This window comes from Lepus europaeus, chromosome 7 (assembly GCF_033115175.1).
Source record: "Lepus europaeus isolate LE1 chromosome 7, mLepTim1.pri, whole genome shotgun sequence".
NCBI lineage: Eukaryota > Metazoa > Chordata > Mammalia > Lagomorpha > Leporidae > Lepus > Lepus europaeus.
This window is the reverse complement of record NC_084833.1, coordinates 45,501,430-45,527,877: the sequence shown is the minus strand read 5'-3', so window position 1 is coordinate 45,527,877 and position 26,448 is coordinate 45,501,430. Positions and strand designations below refer to the sequence as shown.

Genomic DNA, 26,448 nt, shown 5'->3' with positions numbered 1-26,448 from the left:
TGGACAGGGCAGGGGGAGGACTGTTAGGGCCTATTTTTTTTTTTTAAAGATTTATTTATTTATTTGAAAGGCAGAGAAAGAGGGAGGGAGGGAGAGGTCCTCCATCCGCTGGTTCATTCCCCAAATGGCCAAAATGGCTGGAGCTGGGCCAATCCTAAGCCAGGAACAAGGATCTTCTTCTGCCGTCTTCTACTGCTTTCCCAGGCCACAGCAAAGAGATTGGAAGTGGAGCAGCTGGGACTCCAACCGGCACCCATATGGGATGCTAGCACTGCAGGCTGCAGCTTTACCTACTACGCCACAGCGCTGGTCCCTAGGGGCTATTGATAAAGGTATTTAAAGGTAGGGATGATCCTGTGTGGACAGTTGAGCTGACAGTCCTCCACGAGCCTCCCAGTTGTTGGAGAGCTGTTGACTTCTCACCATTACCTTTATTCTTTGCATCAGACCCAGAGTCGGGCCCTGAGTTCCGGCTAGTCTCCGTGAGATGGAGCTATAGTAGAACAGGACCACTTTAGACTCAGTCCCAGCCCTGCCACCTGCCAGCCGTGGCCATGGCCAATTACTTACCCTCTCTGTGCCTCAGTTTCCTCACACGTAAACCAGAAGTCAGTGGTATCAGTACGCACTCCAAGGGCTGGCTAAAGATTAACTGAAATAATGATTGCAAAGTGCTCAGGAAGTCTCTGGCACGTGGTAAGTGTTCAATAAATCTTAGTTATCTCCAGAATGTCAGCCACACCTGGGACTTGATCTCGCTCACAGCTGTATCCTAAGTTCTTCAAACAGTGCCTGGTCCATAGTAGGAAATCAATAAATATTTGAGAGGGGGTGATACTGGGGACAGACGGATGGATAGACAGGCAAAGGGGGATGGGAGGACAGAGTTAGCCCCGAGGTGCATACCTCTTCCTCTGGAAAGCATTACTTGGACAGAGAAATTGTCCAGCCGTGTGACTTTAGGCAAGGTACTCTCTCTGAATCTCAAATACAAACCTCCTTTACGGAGTTACTGCAAGGATTAAACGGATTTGGCCCATGTTCTTAAAAATGTGTGCCCTGGATGGAGGGCTGTAGGGGACCCAGGGTAAGGAAGGTCAGACAAGAAGCAGCCCCCCACCTCGCTGATGGATGTGGGGTCTCTGGCATCTACTGAGATGTATTTTTTGAATTTTGAACTGATAGGAAGAAACACCGGAGCCAGATGCTGACTTTTTAAAATAATGATTTATTGCAGGTAAGGTTAGATTAGAATATGCTCAACAAGGACCCAAGAACGGAACAGAGTTCTCACTCGCTCCCTCGGCTCCCCTGTCACCCTATCACCATGTGAAGCTGGAGTGGCAGTTGGAGAGAAGGGCATGGACACTTGGAACGTTTGCAGGAAGGGTTATATTGCTGTTGCTGTCATGTTCTCCTCTTCCTCCTTCTGGTTATCTATTTATTTATTTGAAAGAGAGAGGGACACACACACACACACACAGCTGGATTGGAAGCAAAGCATCTGGGACTCAGGCTGGTACTTGTATATGGAATGCTGGCATCACAGGCAGCGGCTTAGCGCACTGCACCACAGCGGTTGCCCCAGGGATGTGTGCTCTGTAGGCCCCTGTGGGAACCAGAGGAGAAGGAAAGCAAGGCTCCTCCTGTAGCAGGTTCCTCCAGCCTGTGTGGGTTCCCCCTGTGGGAGAAGAGAGAGCGTTTTAGAATTTCTCACTGGCCGGTGCCTGTGTCCCCAGAGCCTCAGAGCCAGCAAGGAAGACCCTGCCAGTCAGAGAGGCCTCAGGATTCACCCTCACTCACCAGGGTCACACAGGGAATTGTGGGGGATTCCAGGTAGGACAGCAGGAAGATGAAGGCCACAGTTAGGCTCACAGCCTCTGGAATTTCTGGGCTGGCTGACCAGGAGCTCCCAGCTGCCTCTCCTTTCTGCCCTGCCACTGCTCCTGCCGTAGTGTCCTGGGACAGGACGGGGAAGAGCACATGGGGCAGAGTGACCCTAGGAGCAGTCTTCCTTGCCCCTTGCATGACAAAGCCAAGTAAAACACAGAACAACCAATGGCATTTGAAACTCCGCTTAGCAACAATTTCCTCATATAAGTATGTCCCCAGTATGGCTTGCGACGTACTTAGACTAAAGAGTGTTTCAGATGGAACCGGGTGTTCTGTGATTGTCTTTGCTGGGTCTGGCTCACGCCCTTCTCTTGTGCACCTGCCCAGCTTCCATCTCCATATGGGGGTGGGGGCTCCTTACAACCAGAACACTTGGAATGTTGTTCTTACCCCTTAAAATGATAAGCCATGTGTGTGTGACTGATGGGACGGCTTAATTAAAGCAATATAGCAGGAACAAACGCAGCTTGCAGACTGCTCCGTGTGTCCAAGTAAGGCCCTCCTCACAGGCCAGCCTGTGCTGTGCGTTGCTCCTCCACCGCTCTGATTTCCTCTTTGTTATCTTTACAGCCGGAAGAAAAGTGCCAGTCGGAGGTAAGCAACGATTTGCTGGTGGTATTTTCTCTCTTGCTGCTATGGGTCGTTTTTGCCAAGCTCCACCTGGGAATAGACTCCTGAAGTGAGTAACGCTCTCCCTGGTCATCTTCAGATTCGCAAACTTCGGCGGGAGCTGGATGCCTCCCAAGAAAAGGTGTCAGCATTGACGACGCAGCTGACGGCAAATGTGAGTACAAACGCGGGGTGGCAGCTGCCGGGGCTAAGTGCAGCCACCCCTGCCTGCTGGGCTCCGAGCACCCGAGAAGCAGCACAGCGCGATAATAAGGACACAGGCTGCAGCCCCCTGGCTGTGGATGTCAGCCGCCACTCTGCCTGTGACTGTAACCTCCAAGCCCGCTGTGCTCTGTGCCATGGGGGTGATGAGCTTACCTTCTACTATTGTCTGGTGATCACGGCTTCCAGTGTGTATGTTTTTAATATTTATTTTCATCCACTTGAAAGAGAGATTGAATGAAAGAGAGGTCTTCCATAGGCTGGTTCACTCCCCAAATACTCACAACTATGATACCTAGGACTTCAGCCTGGAGTCCAGAGGTCCATCTTTGTCTCCCACGTGAGCTGCAGGTACCCAAGCACTTGAACCATCACCTGCTGCCTCCCAGGGTGCAGTAGCAGGAAGCACTTGCAATATGTTAAGTGTTCATTAAGATGTTGGTTGCAGAGTGGGTATTTGACTTAGGGGTTAAGACTGTGCTTGGCGTGCCCACGTCTCACAGTGGAGTGCCCGGGTTCCATTCCCGGCTCCAGCTCCTGAATGCAGCTTCCCGCTGATGCAGATCCTGAGAGGTGGCAGACTGGCTCAAGTAGTTGGGTCCCTGCTGCCCACGTAGGAGACCTGGATTGAATTCCCAGCTTTATTCCCAACCAGGGAGCCACTGCAGGCATACGGGGAGGGAACCAACAGGTGGGATCACTCACTCACTCTTTCTCTCTTTCTCGCTCTCTCCCCCTTAAAAAAAAAAAAAAAAAAGCTGTTCATTTCTCCTCCTCTTCCTGCAAATTTTGCCCTTAAGGGAAAAGAAAGAAGAAAGAAAAGAAAGGGAGCAAAAAGAAACGTAGGGCTTTGTGGTAAATAGCAATCTGCTTTGTAATTATAATGTGCACAATGGCATGTTCAGGAGGCACTGCCAGCCAGCATAAAGTTCAACAACTGTCTGAGTGCCAGCTACGCCCCAGGCACTGTGGGTTCAATAGCAAAGCAAGCACAGCCACTGTCATCCTTGTGTTCAGTCTCTGCACCATCAGAGACACAAAACAAACCGCATTGCTGTGACACGGTAACTGCTGCAGATAAAGGGAGGAGGCTGTGGGTACACAGAGGAACACCAAAATCAGTCTCTGTGGGGATGCCAAGGAGGTCCCACAAGGGACTTCCTGGAGGAGGTGGCATTTGCTGGATGTTGTATAGGAGAAGATGCATAGGGAGGACAGCATTGTGACCAGAGAATAGTCTAGGCCAAGGCCAAGGGGGAAGGATCTTGGTACATTTGGAACTCTAGGTAGCTTGGTATAGTTAGAATCCACAGCTTGGGTGAGAGACAGAGACAGAGATGGAGATCAGAAGCAGGTGGGGAGGCAGAAAGCTTCGAGGAAAGGCCGGGGTCAGGTTGCTGTGTCTGAACCGTCAGGCAGGGTCCGAGTGCTCCATTGAAGTTAGGAGAGCCCTGTCAGTGAGTTCTAATAAGCAAGCAGTGAGATGATCCGCTTTGCTCTTTAGAAGGTGTCCTGCCTGAGGTGTGGATGTTGGGTTAGGGAGGCGGAGGAGAGGCAGGGGATCTGCCGTCCTGCAGCTTTGCCGTGACCAGAGCCTGAGATCTCGGAGAGTACTGGAAGGTGCCAGGGCGCCTCTCAAGCAAGGTGCCCTGCTCAGGAATTCACCACCCAGCCCGAGACCGCAGATGGCCATGTTGAAGCCTGGCAGGAACCAGCCTGTGTGACCCTGCGTGACACTGTAGTGCACTGTTAACATGGAAGGCAGCTTCAAAAGAGTGTCCCCTTTGACCGGGACACTGAGTCAACACGGCACAGTAATCATTGACCTAGCATTTGAACCCTGGCGATTCCCACCTGTGTCCATTCAAAAAAACCGTCTGTCCTAAAGTCTGCACGTGAAGCACTGCACACGGTGCCTGACCTCAACAGTTGATAGCTGCTCTCGTTCTCTCTCGACCTCTTAATCCCTCTTCCATTTTCAACAAATATAATTTTTTTTCCCGAAGCTCTAATATACTAGCTGGCTGCATGTTGTGTAGTCCTTTATTTTCCTCTCCAACCGCCTGTGATGTTATCAAAACAGCATCAGAAATAGATGGGAGAACCGAATTCCGAAGCTTAGATCCTATTCAGAAAAATCGGCAAAGGCACTGTAAGGGCAGATGCATCATTGGGTAACCAGGTGTGTGCTTCTGGATCTGAAACCAAATCGATTCCCAGTGAACCAGGGTCTCCTGGGATAATCCCCAAGGGTGAGGTTGGACAGCAATGCCCCCCACCCCCTAGAGATTCTGAGGTTCTCTCCTGGTTTAGACTGCCAGTGTCCCTTGCTGCCCTTCACTGATCAGCACGTAGTCATTAACTTACTCATCAGTGCCCTCGGGTTCCTTGCTCCAGTGATCTCGTGCTGGCCATTCGAACTCTACCCCGTGTCCCAGAACTTAGTCCAAAAGTGCGTTTTGCCCTCTCTTTAAATGCCAGTGAATCCAGTACTGTTTTAAGTCAATATTGAATCTTACCGCACACAACCAGCGGTGCTAGCCTGTTTTATTGTCTGCCGTCTTTGTCACAGACCGAGCTGTGTTTGCTTTTCTAGCTCAAACTCCTCCGAGTTGCTTTCTCCGGGTGTTTTCCTACCACTCATGTTTGTTTTCCTTGGGAACGGGAGAATGGTGCTTGGTGTGAAGGCTGTTCTGTGGCTCTGAACCCAGCTCAGTGCAGCCCGTGCAGCCCATATGTTCCTGGTTGTGCCAGCAAAATGAGATCCTCTGGTTCCTCGGAGCAAATGTGTTTCTCCGTGAGCCTACAGAACCACTTTCTCACTAGCAGTCTCCGCAGGGTCAGGTTTGGGCTTGGGTTTCTAATTGCGTAGAAAATCTGAGTGCCCACAATGGGAAGCATGAGTGGCAGTCAGACGCAGCATGGGAATAAGTGGAGGCAGAATGCTGTCAGTCCAGCCCGGTTATTGCTGTGCAGGGTGAGGGTGGCAGGCATCCGTCTGCATGGCCGTGTGTTGGTCCGTTGTTTTCACCTACTGTGAAACCGTCTTGAATTGATTGGCTTTGGCTTTGCTACATTCACCAGGACAGACTAAAACATACTGTTTTTTTTTTTTAAAGATTTATTTATTTGAAAGTCAGAGTTATACAGAGGGAGAAAGAAAGGCAGAGAGAGAGAGAGAAAGAGGTCTTTCATCGGCTGGTTCACTCCCCAGTTGGCCGCAATGGCCAGGGCTGTGCCAATTCAGAGCCAGGAGCTTCTTCTGGGTCTCCCATGTGGATGCAGGGACCCAAGCACTTGTCCCATCTTCTACTGCTTTCCCAGGCCATAGCAGAAAGCTGGATAAATGAATGAAGTTGATTTTTGTGTAAGAGTTTTTGAAATACATGTATAGTTTTTTCATAATACACATTTTCCAGGAACTTTTTGAAGACTCATTTGCATGGTTTTCAAAATTTTTTGCACCAAAATAAGTTTACTTTTAATTCTGTTTCCCATAAACTTTTTGGAAAACCCTCATATATTCATCTCATATTTTTTGTCACATTCTCATTCCCAAACCTTTCTTTCACCACAATGTCCATTCATCCTTGTGTTCCTCACAAATTTATAGACCATTTTCACCTGTCTTATCTCTTTAGTGTTCAGAGTAACCCTGGGAGGAAGATAGATGCTGTTCTCATAAAATTAGATGACTCACTCAGTGTTAAGAGCAATCAGAAGGAACTGGGATGAGACCTGAAGACCTCTAACTACATTCTGTTTGCTTCTCCTATGCCACACCGCCTCTTCCATCTAACTGCTTTTCCCTTTGGTCCTTCTATTTGCTCATCCAGCACACATCTGGCTGCTTTGGACCAGCAGTGAAGAGGCAGGGGTGAGCAAAGTAGACGTGGTGACCCCCATCTTGTCTGCCCAATACCTCTAACTAAAGGACAGGCTCTTGTTCCATTGATGCAGGTGGATTTTGGAAGTTAGAAGGGCCTGGCATGCTCATGGGTTCTTCATCAATGGCTAGGAGTTCTTTAGCATGACTGTTTGAAAAAGCATCCGTTCTAAGGGCTGGCACTGTGGTGAAGAATGTTGAGCTTTCGCCTGCAGTGTCGACATCCCATATGGTGCAAGTTTGAGTCTTGGCGGCTCCACTTCCAACCCAGCTCCCTGCAAATGCCCCTGGGAAAAAACAGCATGGCTCAAGTGCCTGGGTCCCTGTACCCATGTGGGAGACCCAGAAGAAGCTCCTGGTTTTGTCCAGGCCCAACCCCAGCCATTGTGGCCATTTAGGGAGTGAAACACTGGATGAAAGATATATCTCTCTCTCTCCCTCTCTCTCTATCTCTCTGCCTTTCAAATAAATAATCAAAAAAAAAAAAAAAAGAAAAAGGAAAAAAATCCATTCTTTACTCTGGTTCTGTCATTACCAAGATCCTTGTTAAGTCAATCAACATTTCACCTGCTCCTCTGTGTCCCAGGCAGAAGGCTTAGGATGGGGACACAAAGCTGTCTGTTGCCCTTAAAGATAGTTATAGAGAAGGGGCAGGCAGGAAAATTATACATTTCTCAATTCTAAGATACATAGGGTTTTTTTTTTTTTTTTTGCATGTTTTAGCATCTCTGAAACTGGAATGTATACTTTAGTTACAATTACCACATTTTTTAAAAATGTCCTAGTAATAGGTAAAGTAGTGGTGCATCTGACGTCACATCCAACAGAAGTGTATAGATGTGCATGAGAGCCTGTGGGGAAACTAAGTCCCTGGGGCACTGGGAAAGGTTTCTCCAAGGAGGTAGCAGATGGGCCTTTCAGTGGCTTTTTATTAGGCAGGATCATAACAAGCCAAGTAAGCCAGCTACTTTGTTCCTTCGTTCTACAAACATGGTTGTTATGAGCCTCTGCTGTGAGCTTGGCACTTGGTGAGCAAAAGAGCACCGTGCAGTAGAGCAGAGCCGACAGACATAAGCCGACAATCACTGTTGACTGTGATAGCACAGGGTGTGCGTCAGAAGGAGGCTGTGCCTGTGAGACTGAATGGAGGGAACCAGTCTGGGCTGGAGGTGTGATGAAGGCATGAGCTGAGAGCTCTTGAGACAGACATGTGAACATGAGTCAGGCAGGGTGGGGAGAGCATTCCAGACTGCAGGGGCGGGATGCACAGGGCCCTGGGGTGGGAAGGAGCACAGGGCGTCTGAGTGAGTTGGGGGTTAGAGTAACTGGATCCCAAAGAGTAGTGGGAAGTGGGATTCAAGAAGCAGCTGAAGGGGTAGACGGGCCAGATCAAGTGGCCCTGATGAGGGGTCCTGCCTGTAGGCCGCAGCACCTTCCGGCACTCTTGCCTTGCACCGTAGCATAACTGAGCTGTGTCTTCCTCCTCCAGGCCCACCTGGTGGCAGCTTTTGAACAGAGTCTGGGGAACATGACCATCAGGCTCCAGAGTTTGACCATGACAGCTGAGCAGAAGGTAAGGCTGTTTTCTCCCTGCTTGGACATAAGCAAGAAACCTAAAAATATTCTTATCTTTCCTTTAGATCATCATACAGAGTTTAGTCTAGTCCTTGAACCTGCCAGAACTTAATTGTCAATAATTGGTCTGTTAGGGAAAAGTGTGACTTCGGTCAAATGAATGACAGATCTTCTACGTGTATAGTCTTATTCTTCTTCTATGTTACTTTATGCCGAAGGCAGGTTTTCCTGATCTCATTCACTACCCCCTCTGTTGAACCTAACTCATACTTCAGTGGAACGTGTGTGGAATGAGTGGAAGGTGATCCATACCTCTTTCTGTGCTCCAGGATTCAGAACTGAATGAGTTAAGGAAAACTATTGAGCTGCTAAAGAAACAGAACGCAGCTGCCCAGGCTGCCATTAATGGAGTAATTAACACGCCAGAGCTCAACTGCAAAGGTAAAGTAAGATAAGCAGCCCTTAGACAAACAGCCTGCCTGCCCTTGGGGCCCTCCCCTGACAGCACTGATGCAACCTTCCCGGCTGGACCCCTGTGTAATCTACTTCCGGGTCAGTAGGACTGGTCCTAGAAGGCAACTTCCGTTTGCTTCTTGCCCTGATAAAGATGGCTCTTGCAGCCCATCCTCTTCTCTGGATGTATCTTCCCAAATGCAAGGAATAGACTTCTGTTGGCAGAGAGTTTTACAGCCCTTAACTTCGCTAACGCTTTGATGCTTACACGCCAGCAAGAAATCAGCTGAAAAGGGCCATCTCTTATTGTCCAGAAAAACTTTCTGGGTCATTTGCTTCATCTTTGTGTATCAGAGTTGGGACTAAAATTAAAAAGTGGGCATGAAGGTGAGTGACCTCCTGCAAAAAATACTGATATCTAGCATTTGTGGATCACTTATTGGGTTCTCAAGACTACGTAAAAGTGTTTTATTTATTTCATTTTATTTCTGCACCTGTGACACTGGTCTCTTCCTCACTGCACTGATGAGAGCAGTTTCAGAGACAGTCACTTCCTATGGGCAGAGAGTATAAGGAGCAGAAACAGATCAAGACCTTGAATCTGCCTGGCTCTAAAACCAGTGCTCTTCCAGACTGGACTGTGGATCCAGCGGAAACCTGTGGGCAAACTTTCTTTCAGATAGCACTGTTATGTGTAGTATCTTCATTGTTTTGGATGTTACACCTCCTGAAGAAGTGATGATGGGTGGCATGGCTTAGCAAGAGCTGGCCCGAGTGAAAAGAGAAGAGAATTCCAGGCAGAGGGCATAGCATTGGAGAGGGCCCTGAGAGAAGGCGGGCATGGCACACAACAAGAGGCTGAAAAAGACCACGCGTTGCAGGAGCAGACAGAGCACAGAGAGGAGGCTGAGGACAGCAGTGGCTGTGGCCGCCGTTAGGAAACCCTTTGTGCCTATCTGCAGCTTACCAGAGCTGGCATGGGAGGAGTTCTCCCAGTGCCTCCCTTGGCTTCTCATTTGTCAAGTGCGGAAGAGATAGACCTCATTTAATGGACTAAGGAAGGCAGAGTACCTACTCAAGGACCTTAAAACCAGGAGGGGGAACCCAGGTGATGTCTCAGTGCAAAATACCTGATATCTCTCTGGTGTGAGGGTCGTGGCTTAGGAGAGAGGATTGAGCCCAAGCAAGCAGCTACTGACTTAGCCCGCCTTGGTCTCCAGGAAACGGCGCCTCCCAGGCTTCAGACCTCCGCATCCGCAGGCAGCACTCCTCCGACAGCGTCTCCAGCATCAACAGCGCCACCAGCCACTCCAGCGTGGGCAGCAACATAGAGAGTGACTCCAAGAAAAAGAAGAGAAAGAACTGGGTGAGTGTGTAGCCAGAGACTATCTCAGGGACCACTATGCAGTCACAGAACCAAGTGTGTTAGCTCTTAACTTCAGCACACAGAGCCTTGGGAGTAGACCCCAGGAGCAGTTTGTGCATAGGTTTCCATTGAAACCGTTGTTGTGCTCAGCAAAATCACCTCCACCTGATAGTTTTTCTCTTTCATGAGACTTCATGTGAAGGACTCATTCCCCCATTCCGTACATGTATCATTTCTTCCTCATTAGATGTTGGCCACAAAGTTCCCGATACTAGAGCAGTGTCACCAATTAAGTGACTTCTTCTTAGTTTCAAAGTAATTTTTTTTTTTTTAGCACAAATCACAAATTAGTGACCTCATTGTTAACCATGATCTTTATCTGTTTATTTTTGTAATTGTGTGGGACCGTATCAAACCAACCTTCTCTTTGAAAACTTTGACCGTTTCATACTGTCGATATTAAGAATTACTGAGCGGCTCTAAACTGAGAATTCTACCTCAAAATGGGGACCCGTATCTGTTGTAGCATTTCTCCACGTGTCCATAGTCCCAAGAGCTGCTTGCGTTTCCAGACAGTGGTTTCCTGAATGGCTTTCCCCACTCTCCTGCCCACTTGTTCCTTCTGCTGTTGTGGCTGCAGAGCGCTGCGTGACATCACTATGCTCTGCCTTCAGTGCAGGGATCCCCCGTGCTGATCTGAAGGTGATCTGTGCTCACAGGGTCCCATCTGTCAGCGCCGACATCGTGTTCTCATAGCAGCACCAGTGTCCTCATTCGTCCCGCACCTGTCACTCATCTTGTGTCATCTTGGATGGGTGGCGAGGTCTAGTGATGGAGGAGTTGGGAATTTGGTGTTTTGGTTATTGATGTGTCTTGCATTGGGGGCACGCTGAGAGGCCAGTAGAGTGTGACCCTCTCATCATGCTAATTATTGTTTTTCTTTACGTTTCTAATAGCTTTGAGTCGACTCATTTGCTCTGACTAAACAGATAGGATTAACTCATGCTGCCATCTCTGATATGCAGATGACAAATATGATCTGATTTGATTATCAAAGTGATGAGAGTTATTTTCTATAAAGATAGTAATTGTCCATTTGCTTCAAGAAAAAGAAAAGCTTGTTTACCTTGTTTTAAGATAACTGTTGGTTGTCAGTGAAATCGGGAAAGATGGGTAACTGCCATCCTCAGCTAATCCCAAAGCTTAATTCTGCCTAATCTTTGTAATTGCTCCTTCCACCTGATGTTTTACCAGATGCAGAGGCAAGAATTGAGGCTGTTGGCTTGTATGTCACACCCTCCTGTTTCTGTGACAGCTCTCTAGAAATATGATCAGAAGTGGAACACAGGAGGGAAATGGGATCTAGACTTGCTGTGAGCTGGATGTGTTACAGAGGAAAATCTCCTATTGTTTTCAGAATGGCCCATTTTATGAATTTCTCAGTGGCTAAGGGGACCCCTAGAATATATTTTCAGAAGCAAGAAAGACTTTTAAAAAAGGGCACTTATTTTTTCAAAGATTTATTTATGTATTTGAAAGGCACATTGACAGAAGGAAAGAGAGAGAGAGAGGGAGGGAGGGACGGAGGGAGAGAGAGAGGGAGAGATATCTTCCATCTTTTTGTTCCCTCCCCAGATGGCAACAATGGCCAGGGCTGGGCCAGGCCAATGCCAGGAGCCTGGAACTCTCTCCAAGTCCCCCATGTGAGTGGCAGGGGCCCAAGTATTTGGCCATATTCCACTGCCTTCCTAAGCACATTAGCAAGGAGCTGGATCCAAAGCAGAGCAGCCAGGACTTGAACCAGCACTGCAGTGTGAGATGCAAGCATCCCAGATGGTAGCTTCACCCACTGCACCATGACATGGGCTAAGGCAGTTACTTTTTAAAGTAATTTCAAGATGAATTATTTCCATTCTCATTATCATTATTATTTTGGCTTAGAAAAATACATGTTGATCATAGGTTTCATAGAAGAAGACATTGCATTTAATTGTTCAAATTTTCAGGTCTGTTTATGCTTTGGGGAGGTTGTGACATACCAGTCCTTGGCCCAACCCGGTTAATAAATCCCTTAAAAGTAACTCTCCATTTTTGGAGTAATAAGTAGCTAGTTCCCTACCTGTTAGATTACCTTCTCGTGTAGAAGGACTGCAGGAACTCCTAGGCAGATGTTTCTGAGAGCTCTCCAGCCATGTGGGACCTTGCCCTGCTAAGGAAAGAAGACATGTGTCCCCCCCTCCAGAAACCGAAGGCATAGAGAGATGACTGATAAGAAGCAAAAGAGAGTGAGCATCATGGAAGGGGGTGGGAGCATCCATGTCATTTGACAAGGAGAAGCCAGCAGGACACAGATTGTAAGCCCCCACCCCCCCTGTTACTCCCTTCCTTCCATCATGGAAGAAGATATCCCCAGTAATTTCAACGACTCGTGTTCCTACTGGAAACCTCCTCCATGTGTGGTGTTTATTATTAGCCGTGTTGTGTCTGAAAACTCCGAAGCTTTCCCTGTCACTGGCTTTCTCTGTTAAAAATTGTCTTTTTTCCTCCCCCCCTCCCTGTTTTTGCTTGCGTTTTCTCTGGCAGGTCAATGAGGTAAGCAAGACCCACTTCAATATCAGACACCAAGCTAACCCATCCATTGATATGACTAACCCCATGCGCATCCGTCATTGTGTCTGAGCATCCTGCTTCGTTGCTGTGTAACCTCATCTCCCCGACACCCATCTGCTGAGCCAGGCTCTGTCTTGCGGTTGGCATTAGTCTTGAACCAAGCGTAGGCATGGAATGTCACCCACAGGTCCAGTCTCCCGAGCTGTCAACACCAGATAACTCCTCTTCCCTTAATGCACTGATGCGAGAGAGCTGTGGGGACCCTTGTCCTTTGGCGGGGGAAACGTGGGAGAATTAATTGCTCTCTTGTGTGCATGTCCCTGCTGAGCCAAGTCTGAGCGCCGGTGGCAGCCCCTGCCAGGCTGATGATCTCGTGTGTTCAGTTACGCAGCTCCTTCAAGCAAGCTTTCGGAAAGAAGAAGTCCCCCAAGTCGGCATCCTCGCATTCAGACATAGAGGAGATGACGGACTCATCACTGCCTTCCTCGCCGAAGCTGCCGCACAACGGGTCCACGGGCTCCACTCCGCTGCTGCGGAACTCTCACTCCAACTCCCTGTGAGTCTGCCTGCTCGGGGGCCGTCTTTGTCTCCTAGGAGCCCTCTCACATCAGCGTGGCTGCAGGTCCTGTGGTGGTGCATCTGCGCCTTGCAACCCTTCATGTTTTGCTTGGCAGAACTGTGTGTATTCTGTTAATGTTTTAGGGCTGGCGATGCTGAAAGAGAAAGGAAACTTGGGTTTCAGTTCTGATGGTGTCAGTGTCCATAGTCAGCTGGCTGGCCTCAGCAAACCCCTGAACCTGGCTTTATTTCCATTTCTCTGTATGCCATCTTGGATTGAGGTTGTTGTCTGCTTACCCTCGCCTAAGGATGGAACAAAGTATGTAGACATGAAAGAACTCGAAACATTTTTGCTCTGAGGGGGAGATGATGTTATTAGTCTTGGCGATTTTTTTGCCGAAATTCTGGTCCATTTAGGTGAGAAGACTTAGATGAGCCTTTTCTTCTTTGGTCAGAATTTGGTGATGGCTGTTTATCTGAGGTCAGAGCTCAGAAAATGGAAGTTGAAAACGGGGACAATCAAGTAGCAATTGTCTTCATCCAAGGATTTCATGTTTTATAGAGCAGTTTGTGCACCTTTCCTTAGGGGCACGGCTGCTTGGGGGTTCAGTTATTTAGATCCTGTTCCCCTTGGCTACAAGGTACCAGCTGACCCCCGTGGTTCCCACTGAGCCCAGGCTGTTTGTTCCTCCATGGAGAGACAGGAAGACAGTCCAAGGCCCAGGCTCTAGAGGCAAGAGCAGGGAATACAGAGGCCCTGTTCACCTGTGTGAAGACAGGAACTGGAAGGGAGACGTGGAGTTTAAGTGACTCCTCCCACTAGCGAACCGTGGCCCTACCAGGGTCTCCACTGTACGTCGTTAGATTATCAGCTCCTCTTCTCTTGGGGACCACCCTGGTGAGAGGGTCGCCGCAGGGATGTGCACTTTCATCATGGGTGAGGGCAAAAATCTGAGCAGAGGGGGCAAGAGGATTGCTCAAGATCTGGACTTCAACCCGTCCCTGCAGCACCTGCTCAGCGCCCTGTGTTTCTTTATATTATTATTATTATTATTATTACTATTACTATTATTAAGATTTATTTATTTATTTGAAAGGCAGAATTTTATATGTATAGATTTTCCACCCACTGGTTCACTCTCCAAGTGGCTCTGCAGCAATCAGGGCTGGGCCATGCTGGGCTAGGGACCAGGAGCTTCTTCCAGGTCGCCCATGTGCGTGCAGGGGCCCAAGCACTGGGGCCATCTTCCACTGCTTTCCCAGGCACATTAGCAGGGAACTCTATCTGGCTCCCATATGCTAGTGTCGCAGGCAGTAGCTTTAGGTGGCTGCACCTCAGCACTGGCCCCCACCACTGTGTTTCCTTGAGTGACAAGACTGAGTGACAGGTTGCAAGAATGTTTCCCGTGTGACCTGCAGGCTGCCAGAGACATAAACAGCATAGGGCCTCACTTTGTCCTCACCCCACAGCATCCTGGCTAGAGGATGGAGGAACTTATCCTATTCTGTGTTTACTGGTGGAAACTTTGTATGCAGCAGCTTCCGGGAGCAGAGCCCTCTTCTAGGTGCAACCAGACCGCCATCCCTGGGATACGGGGGGCTCCTGAACCTCCACTGTGTGCTAGGCACTGTGCTCAGCTCTGCTGAAGCAGTGTACCAGACAAACTCCTACTCTGACAGATCCTGTATATCAGATGAATCCCAAATAAACCAGAAAAATCAGCACCAAGGGCTAATGCTGTGACTTATAATAGTGCCTGGATGCAGAGTACCTTGACAGCAGCTTTATTTTAAGTGGTTTTTTTTTTTTTTTTTTTTTTTGCATTTCTATTTATTTTCATTTTATTTGGAAGACAGAGAGACAGAAAGATCTTCCACCTGCTGCTTCACTCCCCACATGGCTGCAACAGCCAGAGCTGGGCCAGGCTGAAGCCAGGAGCCCACTCTCTGGGTCTCCCACGTAGCAGGGACCCAGGCATTGAGCCAACATCTGCTGCCTCCTGGGGTGTGCATTATCAGGAAGCTGAGTGAGAAGTGGAGCAGCCAGGACTTGAACTTGGTGCTTTGATGTGGGTCTGTAGGCATTCTGAGTGACAACCTAACTGCCATACTCCTGGCAGCAGCTTTCGATGGGCTGTCAGGGAAGGCCTCTTGGAGGAGGCAGCATTTCAGCTGAGATCTTTGTAACAGGAGGAAGCACTGGGCTAGTTCTGGCCAGTAGCTCTGGCTGCTGTAATAAACTCGGATGGTTTATTTCAGGCTCACTGCAAGCCCCAGGCAGACATTCCTAGTCAGTACTCTGCCTGCCCTATGGGTGAGGTAGGCCCAAGGCTCCTGCCATCTGTCACCCAAGTCCTGGCTCGGGGCTCTGCATCCAGCCAGCAGGGGCACGAGGGAGCAATGGGAGGATCCCAGGGGAGGGCTTTATGGACATGGTCTGTAAGGGGTACACAGCCTTCCTCTTTCCACTACCCAGGTCTCAGGGCCGTCCCAATGACAAGGGAAGAAGTCCAATGAAATGGGTGAACACGGGTCAGCCTCACAGTGAGCAGGGTGTCCTGCCCGACCCGAGAAGTCTGTAGCACAAGGGACAGAATGAGGAAAAGGCTGAGGAGCTGGGGGTAGGGAGGGGTGCTCGAGGGATGGAGTGGTGGGAAAGAGGCACCGAGACAGCCAGGCCATGCTGCGCGCATGCAGCTGGGACATCAACATGAAGTTGCATCGATTGCAGGTGCAGTGGGCAGACATGGGAGGGTTGAGGTCATGTGAATTCATTGTCTGTGGATGAGGAACGAAAATCCCATAAGGCTGCTAGCACTGCCCCAGCTTCCGCCTCTCTGGCCACTGACAACTGCTTTGAATACTCCGGTCACACTGCCCACTTCAAGGCCTTTGTCCTTGTCCTTGCTGTGCCCTCTGCCTGCTTACCCCTCCTCCAGCCATTCACTCCCTTCAGGTCTGTGCTCAGTGTGACCTGATCAGCCAGGCCTGGCCTATGCCCCTGGCATCAGGAAGTCCTCCGCCACCAGCCAGCACGCCTGTCATCCCCTTTCCTCGGCTTTTATTGTTCACTGTTTTACGTGTCACCACCTGACATGCAGATTTCCCTTGGTTCTTTGTTCTGTGTCCCTGCACCTACCCCAGCTCTACATGATAAGCTCCATGGAGGTAGTCACTCTATTGGTTTTGCAGGCGCTCCAATATTTGGTGGCATGAATGAGTGATTGATGGTTAGTGAGGAGTCCAGATGGACTCAGGTTTGGAAGAAAAGTGGTGATGGACCAGCTGCGGAGTAGGAGAGCAAAAGAAGCATCATCCTTGGATATTCCTAGATTTGAGTACCAGGCATGAGTGGGAGAGACAGGTCAGGGAGGGGTCAGGACCAGGCTCTCTGGTTGGGCCACAATAAGTTTAAAATGCTCAGCAGGCACCCTGGTGGAGGTGCTGGCCAACCTGGAATCCCTGGAGGTATAGATTTGGGAGCTATGAGCTTGTAGGTGGTATTGCAAGCTGGAAAACTGGAGGAGATTTCCAGGGAGTGGAGATGAAGAAGAATGGAGAGTATCAGGGGCTGAGCCCTGGGACGCTCTGATGTTGAAGTTCATGAGGAGAGAGTTGTGCAGCCAGTGAGGTGGGGGGAAACTCAGTACTGAGAGGGAGGAGTAGGAATTGGGCCAAGTGGTGCTGGCGGCCGAGTGGGATGAGGAGAGCAGTGAGGATGCCCTTGGCCGCACAGAAGCCCGAGCAAGGCGGCTTCTTCCAGACCACTTTCCCCATGGGGTTTGGGCGGGGCAGGCTCTTGGCTCCCTGGCCTCCTTCTTAGATTCCACAGCATCCATGGACACTGGAGATGTTTGTTTTGGGTCTGGTTTTCCAAAGGGTGGGCTGAGAGCACATGCTGATTTCCAACCTTGAAAGGTTTGTAAGAATGTGCAAGTCTAGATGTGAGAGAGAGTTCAAAGGCGAAACCAAAGGCAGAAGAGTTGTGCTTAGAAAATTCCGACCCTGTGGGCGAAAGGAATGGTAGCTGTGGGAAGGCAATGTTTCCCACACTCAAAGCATTTAAAATTAGGTATGCCTTCAGCCCTGCCTCTGGACAAAGTGGCTAGAATATGCTGAAATAACGAGTTTAGAGGCTGAGCAGGAAAAAAAATGTGCATATGGTTGCTTCAGTGAGTGGTCCATGAAGTGAACAAGCATGTCTTAAGTACCACTGGGGGTAGTTCAGGAGCTTGGGTTCTTTTTGGTGTTGTTTTTAAGATTTATTTATTTTCTTGAAAGGCAGAGTTACAGAGAGAGAGGAAGAGGAGAACTATTCTCTGGTTCACTCCCCAAATGGCTTCAACAGCCAGAGCTGGGCTGGTCCAAAGGCAGGAGCTTCCTCAGGGTCTCCCACATGAGTGCACAGGCCCAAGGACTTGGGCCATCTTCTGCTGCTTTCCCAGACACATTAGCAGGGAGCTGGATTGGAAATGGAGCAGCTGGGACTTGAACCGGCACCAATATGGGATGCTGAAGCTGCAGGTGGCAGATTTACCCACTACACCACTTTACCCACTACACCCTGGGTTCTGTAATTAAATAGACCTGCCAGGTGTAATGCTGCCTCTGACCTACTTACATAGTGTGACCGTGGGCATCTTATTCTGTGTGCCTCAGACTCCCCATTTTAGAAATGCAGATAATTCTAGAAGGACATAAATGGAATCAGCTACTTCACGTGCCTAGCCCAGTTGTTTGCGTATTGTGTGAGCACGCGCCGCTGGTCAGTCTGATCAGACGCTAGAGCGATGCACAGAATGCTGCCAGTGCTGGAGGGCCAGCAGCACGGGGTAACCGGTCAAGTGCAGTGAGATGACCGGTCAGTGGCATAGCATGAGTGCAGCCGGGGAAGGCACCAAGGGAGAAGGCTGTGTCTTGGGTTCCACAGAGGGAAAAAAAACTTGGCGGAGGCTGCTACGGAATAACTTGTTTTCAGCACCTTCTGTGTGGCAGGACATCCCTCCCTGTGGTCTCGCTCTTGGGATTCTCAGAGCTGGCTGATGTCAGAGGAACCCTGGAGGAGCTCTACTCTCTACTTTCTTTATTTTTGTTTGTTGCCTTTTTTGTCTTGGGCTGTTTTCTGTTGCTATACTTGAATACCGCAGACTGGGTCGTGTTAAAGAATTCGGGTTTATTTAGCTTATGGTTCTGAACTTGGCGCCGGTACCTGTACAGCACCTGCCGAGGCCTTCCTGTTGGGTTACAGCCTGGTGGAGGGAACTGCATGGCGAGAGAGCAGGCGTGCTTATTTGGGTCTCTCTTCCGCAGCCATTGCTGCAGGGATAGGGATCACCCTCGCCCCATAACCTCCTCATTGAGCATCGTTCATAGATGACTGCAGGAATAACATTTCAACACAAGTTTGGACAGGGACGGGCACTCAGACCACTCAGATGTGGCCCCTTCGGAAACTTGCTGTTGGGCCGAGCTCTGCGAGGTAGAGTGTGTAGTCCACAAAGTGACATGTTGTCTCTTGCTGAGAGCGTCCTGGGGAAGAGGTACAGACCGTGCAGACGGGACCCGAGTCCATGCCTTACCATGGAGGGCTGGGCACACTGTCAGGACACGGCACAAGCCAGAACGGCGTGTTCCCTGCAGTGAACTGCAGCCTCCACTCTCGGCACCGAGAAGGGCCATGGTGGCCAAGTCAGGAGCGTCCCATGGAGTTTTGTTGGGACTTTACACTCCATTTAAACCAGGAAACCAGCGTCCTCTCAAGAAAGAACCGCTTTTTGCAGGCTCCTCCTGCAAGCCTCCCAGACCAAAAAGAAAAAAAAAAAGCACAGCTTATAATTAAACCTCCCAAGCCACAGGCTATTCAGAGCACAAAGAGCCAGGGACAGGAAGATCTGAATTCTAAAGGCATTTTTGTCTCTCTGGGCCTTTTAGTCCCCAGTCTGTTGGCTCCCGTTTTCTCCTAGGTATGACAGGGCATAACTAGGATATGTTCAAGAATTCCTTGGATTTTGAACCGGGGAAGCTTCCTTGTTTGCTGACAGCTTTATAAAAATGGGAGGCGGTTTTACTCTTTATATCTGGAATCCAGGTTGTGCGGGCGCAGGTCAAGGAAGGCTTGACTACTCAAGAGTTAAAGCTTCCTTCTACTTCTTACTGCCCCAGAAATAAAGGTACATCTTGTTGAACAATTTTGTAAATGGATTTCCTTTGGCAGTTAAAATTTCCTCACCCCCAACCAGTCTCATGGGTCAGGTTTTTTTTGGCCCCAGATCCAGCACTTGGGTCTAGGCAAGCAGGCTCATGTGACATTTCTGTCGGATCGTGTGCTGATCATGTCTTTCAGACATAATCAGTTTCAGCTTTGTGAGTTTGTGAACTTGAATCTGGGTTTTTTTGGTTTGTTTGGGGTTGTTGTTTGTGTCTACATTCCAAGAAATGTCAAAACTTTCTCTCCTGGCTCACCCAAGTACCCCAGATCCTGTGATTTTTGAGATTCACAGGACAATTTTTTTTTTTTTTTCAAAAAAGATTTCTTTATTTTATTTGAAAGGCAGAGTTACAGAGAGGCAGAGGCAGAGAGAGAGAGAGAGAGAGAGAGAGAGTGAGTCTTACATCCTCTGGTTCATTCCCTAGGTGGCCACAATGGCCAGAACTGTGCCGATCCAAAGCCAGGAGTCAGGAGCTTCTTCCAGGTCTCCCACATGGGTGCAGGGGCCCAAGGACTTGGGCCATCTTCTACTTCTTTCCCAGGCCATAGCAGAGAGCTAGATCATACGTGGAGCAGCCAGGACTTGAACTGGTGTCCATTAGGGTTGCTGGCACTGCAGGGGGTGGCTTTACCTGCTATGCCACAGTGCTGGCCATGTTTTTTTTTTTGAAAAGACAACTTTGTTTTCTTAACATTGCCCTCCATCATGTGGTTATGATCTTCCATGTGTGCTGACCTCCCAGGCGTTTGAAGGGCAAACCCCATCAAGTAAGGACCCTGGATCCTAGTAGCCTTTTCTTAGGCAAGAGGGACCCGTTGGGGCCCTTCAGCCATCTTGCTCTGATGTGCAGAAGGGGAAGGAAGGCAGTGCTGGCTGAGCTGTTGCGGCTTCCAGATCAAACTCTGGCTTCCCTGTCCCGCGGTGCCCCCACGTGTCTGACCCCCCGCAGCTGGTCCTCTTCTTGCCATGGGTTTAGGGGCAAGTATGGGGCATGGGGGCTCACAAAAGCTGATCTCCCTGGACATGTTGAAGGCAGTGTTTAGAGTATCGTCAGAAATAGGCAAACTCCTTTCTTTAGGTTTCTTCCCCTTTCAGCCAGCTGTTTCACTTGGAGTTTCTGTAGACCTCGCTTCTCAGGGGTGTTGTGGTGTCATTGGAGCAGCCAGCTGTGTGCACTTGGTGGAGGGCGGGTGGTGTTCAGAAGTTATTACTCTGCACCAAAAACCGTTCTGAATGCCAGAGCTCTGCAGAGAAAGAACACAGAGAGGTAGTGAACTCTGAATTTCAGGTGCTTTGAGACACCAGGACCCTGACTTTGATTAATAACTGCTGACCAGACCTGATGACAAATAGACCGCGGGAGACTAAAAGGAGATGAACTCGGAGGCACTATTGTCAGTGAAGCTCCTCTTGCCCTAGAATTTCAGAGTGCATGGACAGTGAGGCCGAGACAGTCATGCAGCTCCGGAATGAGCTGAGAGACAAGGAGATGAAGCTGACAGACATCCGCCTGGAAGCCCTCAGCTCCGCCCACCAGCTCGACCAGCTCCGGGAGGCCATGAACAGGATGCAGGTGAGAGCCCAGGCGGATTGGCTGAGCCCAGGGCTTACTGGGAAGGGCTTCCAAGAAGCTGCTATGCACCAAGCCCGGAGGGCTGCTGGCTGCCCCCTGCTTTCCCGATCTCTTGAAAAGATAAGCATAACGGTGCCCTTCACCTGGCCTTGAAGGCCTCCCACGGTCCTTTTTACTGTTGGTCCACATCACCTTCCCCAGCTATACTTTCCAGACTCTGCCCACCGGCCACACAGACTCCCATTGCGTGCCCTGCACATCCTCTGTCTTATTCTTTCCCCCAGTGGCGAGATCCTTCTGCACATTTGAGTTGGGCCCTCCTCTCCAGGTGCAGCCGGTGCCTCTTCCTCTGCACAGCCTTAACAGGTCCTGCCGCTGGCAGTGTCACTGCCCTCCCTGAGCATTCCTATAGATTCCTGGTTACAGCCCTCCCAACCCCGTCTTCCGTGGAGTGAAGATGTTTGGGTCTTCCGTGCAGCTCTTTGCACCCGGTTCTGTGGACACAGCACCAGTGCTTTGCACGTAGTTGGTTCTTCACCCATGATGGGAGAATGTCAGACTCCTGGGGAGCTCGCTGGAGAAAGTTGTTTCCCGAAGCAGTACCCCGGAAGCAGCCGTTCCCAGAGGGCTCTGTGAGAGGGAGCTCCTTGGTCACATGCATTGGGGAAGCCCTGCACACGAGGACGTGCACAGCTTCTCACACGAAGCAGCCCCTTAAAGGCTCGGAGAGGTCTTAGAGTACTGAAACCTGCCAACTCGGAGCGCTGCACACAACTGAGATTAAGACCTGCTCACTGAGGACTCGCACAGCAGAGCCTCGGACATGTTTGCGGCATCTTTGCCAAGGCCGAGTCTCTGGGAGAACGGAGCCTCTGCAGCCAGGCCTGCCAGTGCACACAGCAGAGGCTGCTGTATCTCGCTGACGGGGTTTCTTGCCTTGGCTGGGACTATTCGGATCCTGTCTGCAGAAAGGGCTCGTTCCTCATTCCATCCAACCCAGTAAGTGAATGTCGCCCCTTACTCTTTGCAGAGTGAAATAGAGAAGCTGAAGGCTGAGAATGACCGGCTGAAGTCCGAGTCTCAAGGCAGTGGCTGCAGCCGGGCCCCCTCCCAGGTGTCCATCTCTGCCTCCCCGAGGCAGTCCATGGGCCTCTCCCAACACAGTCTGAACCTCACCGAGTCAACCAGCCTGGGTGAGTGGCCCACAGGGCTTTTGGGGGGCAGGACTGCCCTTGCAGCTGGCACTCTGGTCTCCAAGCGAGAGCCCCAAGATAACGCAGGTCAGCAGAGCCAACGGAGAGGCACAGGCGTGTGTGCACTTGGGGCGTGTGTGTGTCTGGGTGTGTGTGTGCTGCCAGCATGAGCCCAGCCGTTAGACTGCTCTCATGCTTTGCTCCAGCGGCCCAGATTCTCCAAGCCCTGAGCTCAGATCCCCTTGCTCACCATGCTGAGTTCTGTTTGATCCATTTTAAGAGGCTGACCTGCGAGCTGAATGCTGCGTACAAAGCCCATGGTAGCAGGTCCCAGTCGGGCCGATGGCTTGGTCTACGGTCTTCCTGCCTTCCTGGATTCCAGGCAGGCGCAGTCATCAGTGAACACGGTCCAGGTTTTCTTTACAAGCATACCGAGGCTGACGCTTTTATTTTTTATCCATGGCGCTGCTGTTGCTATCATTTTGGTTGAGTCTCTCCTTCGCACTTCCATCCAGCAAAGTGCATCGTCAGCCGGCTGGTTCCTTGGTTGGTCCACCGTTGGTTTCTGTGGTTGCATTATCCATTCTGCCCTCCCGCCCACCCTACCTACTTCCCTTGCACCGCGACACCTGGTCTGGCCCGCTGCTGTGCGACGAGCAGCGGGGGTGTCGGCAGGCCGGCTTTGCTGTCCCCGTGTGCCTAAGGCTGTCGATGTTTTCCATTCGCAGACGTGTTGCTGGATGACACTGGTGAATGCTCGGCTCGGAAGGAAGGAGGCAGGCATGTTAAGATAGTTGTCAGCTTTCAGGAGGCAATGAAGTGGAAGGAGGTTAGTTGGATCCCTTTCCTGCTCTGCCTGTCCCTGCCCCAGGGAGATCCACCTAGCGTAGTGATTTCTCCTGGAACTGCATCGCCTCGGAACCTCGGATGATTCGGGAATGCTACTAATACTTTCCCTAATTACAGTAGTCCCCCTTTATCCACAGATCCCCCCCCCCCCAGTAGATGCCTAAAACCATGGACAGAGCCAAACCCTGCAGTAGACTATGTTTTCTGCTTTACATGCATCCCTATGATAAAGCTTAATTTACACATTAGGTATATTAAGAGATTAACAACAGTAACTAAGAGTAGAACAGAGCAATCATAAAAATATGTTATAGCAAAAGTTATTTAAAACTTATGAATTATTTTTCCTGGAATTTTCCTTGTACTATTTTTGGGCTATGGTTGCCCACAGGTGACTACAGATAAGGGGGGACTACTGTAACTGTAATACTGGTGGCATTTTGACACAGTCGAAGGGAGTAAGCAGTACTTTCCTCTCTTGTGTTTGCAAGTCTACTAAAGAGGACTAACTGTGGCCCCCCATTGCACTTTCCCGCAATTAACTAAATGCTAACATCCATCAGAAATGGCTTTTCTGAACTTAATAGAATCCCAAAGCCCCGCAGAGGCAGCTAAGCACATTTGGCGTAAAAGGCACAGACGGAAGCTGGCTGAATTCATCTGCACAAGAGCACCAGTCTGATCTCATCCGAGGCAGCCAACACACGCTGAAAGACAGGCACCCAAGTCCAAGGGACACACAGGTGGCTGAGAGTGGAGCTGATGGGGTGTCCGGACTCACTGGGGCTGGGGACTCTGCATGTCTGAAGTCAGTTTCCATTCTCTGGCCGAATCTTGAGACTTCCAGAGTCTGCACGACCACCAGAGATTACTTGGGAGGGTCTAGGCATTGCCAGTCATGCTCTGAATAACGACGGTCTCATGAGTCGGCATACCAAGAACTGGGTGTTCTGTGTGTTATTTCTTAGCATTCCTAGCTAGCAGACTAGCTGGATGAACCCGCAGCACCCACCAAAGCAAAGCAGCGCAGCCAGACTTGTCTGTCTCGGGGGTTCCACTCTGTGGCTGATGCGTTAGCCTCACTGAGAGGGGCCAGCCCAGCCTAGGATGACACAACAGATAACTCCATTTTCAGAATTAGCTGGTAGAGCAACAGCCTGTGAGAGGGAAAACTCACTGTTGCAGTAAGTGCAGGTAATACCTGGGAACCTGGTTCATTCCGATGGTCCTCAGTTTGGACGTTCTACAAAAGTTCATAGGTCACTGTCAAAAAATCTGTCATTCTGGATCCCTGCAGCATCCAAATGAGGCTGGCTGACCAGGGGTTATCCCCTCCATTTCACCATGAAGAAGCCCCAGATCCAGGCATCACTTCACTGGAGGCCACAGGCCGGCGGTGGGTCAGGTCACCCTGCTGGAAGACTGGTGCTCTTGGTTCTGCTGATTTTCCTCAACTGCCCTTTGCCTCTGCCCCCTCCACTCACCCTCTCCCCTCCTAACTCCTTATTCTTCTGAGCATGTCAGATATATAAAAACCCAACAGAATGGAATGTTCTGTCAGCTTTCATCAGTGAGATCAGTTAGCCCCACTATGTAGAGCCCTGTGGGCAGAGATACCAAAGAATTAGAAAAAGATATTCTTGTGTAGCATCTTCCTGGAGTGGCACTGAATTGAACATGTTTTAACATTTACTTAGAAGAAAAGCAATAAACTTTTTTTTTAAAAAAAAAAGAAGAAAAGAAAAAATAGAAATTCCTTCTGTCCTGAAGTTTTTAAGATCTAGCAAGGAGATGAACTTGATATAAAAATAAGACAAGAAGAATGAAAACTAAAATATAAGCAAGTGCAGAATATACATTATGTAAGCTGTATTCAGAACCCGTGAAGCAGTGTAAGCTGTGTGCCTGGTTGGGTTAATTGCTGAAGGCTTCCTGGAGGAGGTGAGTTCACAAGCGATTTTTGAAAAGGGAGAGATGACAGATAAGGGCGTGAGAGCCACGCAGTGGTGCGGGTCACACTTAGCAGAAGGCGAGCCTGTCCATCTTCCTGACCCATGAACTGCTGTCGTAGCCGGAGAGCAGGGAGAAATTTCAGGCTGAGCTGTGCCTGGTACTGACGTAGTAGGACTTCCGCTCCCCTCTGACGCCACTGGTGGAGTTCTAAGGCAGTCTAGGTCCTCAGCTGGGCGTCTGGTTTTCACCTGCATACATTTCCTTACCCGTAGGACTCCAGACCACACCTCTTTCTTATTGGCTGCATTGGAGTCAGTGGCAAGACGAAGTGGGATGTGCTCGATGGGGTGGTTAGACGCCTGTTCAAAGTAAGTCCTCAAGAAGACCGGGGTGGCGGCACACCTGCTGGGCATGGGGGGCTGGGCTTAGGCGGGAACAGGAAGTGAGAGTCCTGAACCAGGTTGTCTCTTGGGCCTGCCCCTGTCTCACCATTCTTCTGTGGCTGGAACCTGGCCCCTGGCCCTCAAGGGAACAGAAGGAGGATGGTAAGTACAGACTCACTCTGTCTGCCCTTGGCAGTGGTTGGCCAGCTAGCGAGAGCCATTTGAGCAATTCTTTGATCCTCTCATAGTGAACTGCTAATGTCCACATTCACTTTTTACCTTACCACTGGGTCCTGTTCAGTGTGCTTGGGGGTAAGTGATCTGTGGCTGGCGCTAAGCCATCAGCTTTCTGCCCTTCCCTTGGGGATCTGCTGCGTTGTGCCAGCATCCTGTGCCGTTGCCTTAGAGTCTGACTTAGGCTACAGAGGGTAGCATCTGATCCATGGCCAGTGTCAAGGGCGTTGGCACAGCTGTTTTTCTAATCACACCATTGGATTGAGTCTGACAGGGGAAATGACTGATGAATACCAAGGTGAACCACGGAACACAACTTCATTTGAAGGAAACTCTCAGTACAGCTTTTCTGTTGTCCTAAAGTCAACCAGCGGCTTAAGTGTTCATTATCAATCCTATCCAGAGTGGTGGTGGTAGCCCTTGGGTATTTTTTTGTTCGTTGTGCTAGAGGCCATGCTATGCCCTTTATTGTCTCATTGAAATGGGAGGGAACTGAGGCTGAGGTTGCCTAAGGCAGTGAATCTATAGCAGGTGGCACTGGTCTAGTTTTTTATCTGACCTTGTTAAATTGTTTATTTTAAAGATTTTTAGAGACAGAGAGGTCTCCCATCCTCTGATTCACTCCCCAAATGGAGCCAGGAGCTTCTGGGTTTCCCACATGGGTGCGGGGGCCCAAGGACTTGGGCCATCTTCTACTGCTTTCCAGGTGGTTAGCAGGGAGATGGATGGAAAGTGGAGCAGCTGGGACTTGAACCGGTGCTGAGATGGGATGCCAATGCCACAGGCGGATGCTTAACCTACTATGCCACAGCACCGGCCCCTGGGCTGAGTTTAAAACCTGACTTAACTGGTCCCCTACTGTCTCTGGAAGCATCCAGAGGC

The 26,448-nt window shown here is 49.9% G+C and overlaps 1 protein-coding gene across 2 annotated transcripts in view; it reads left to right on the top strand.

Annotated features, from left to right (window-relative positions):
• The window catches only part of NAV2 (neuron navigator 2), a 406,486-nt gene that overhangs the window by 354,914 nt on the left and 25,124 nt on the right, over window positions 1-26,448 (top strand). For both annotated transcript variants that reach the window (XM_062196388.1, XM_062196387.1), the window contains 10 exons: window positions 2,464-2,487; window positions 2,603-2,677; window positions 8,100-8,183; window positions 8,515-8,626; window positions 9,859-10,004; window positions 12,998-13,170; window positions 20,801-20,954; window positions 21,985-22,147; window positions 22,876-22,976; window positions 25,222-25,317. In XM_062196388.1, the coding sequence (XP_062052372.1) occupies window positions 2,464-2,487; window positions 2,603-2,677; window positions 8,100-8,183; window positions 8,515-8,626; window positions 9,859-10,004; window positions 12,998-13,170; window positions 20,801-20,954; window positions 21,985-22,147; window positions 22,876-22,976; window positions 25,222-25,317 (1,128 nt within the window). The remainder of the gene's footprint in view (window positions 1-2,463; window positions 2,488-2,602; window positions 2,678-8,099; window positions 8,184-8,514; window positions 8,627-9,858; window positions 10,005-12,997; window positions 13,171-20,800; window positions 20,955-21,984; window positions 22,148-22,875; window positions 22,977-25,221; window positions 25,318-26,448) is intronic.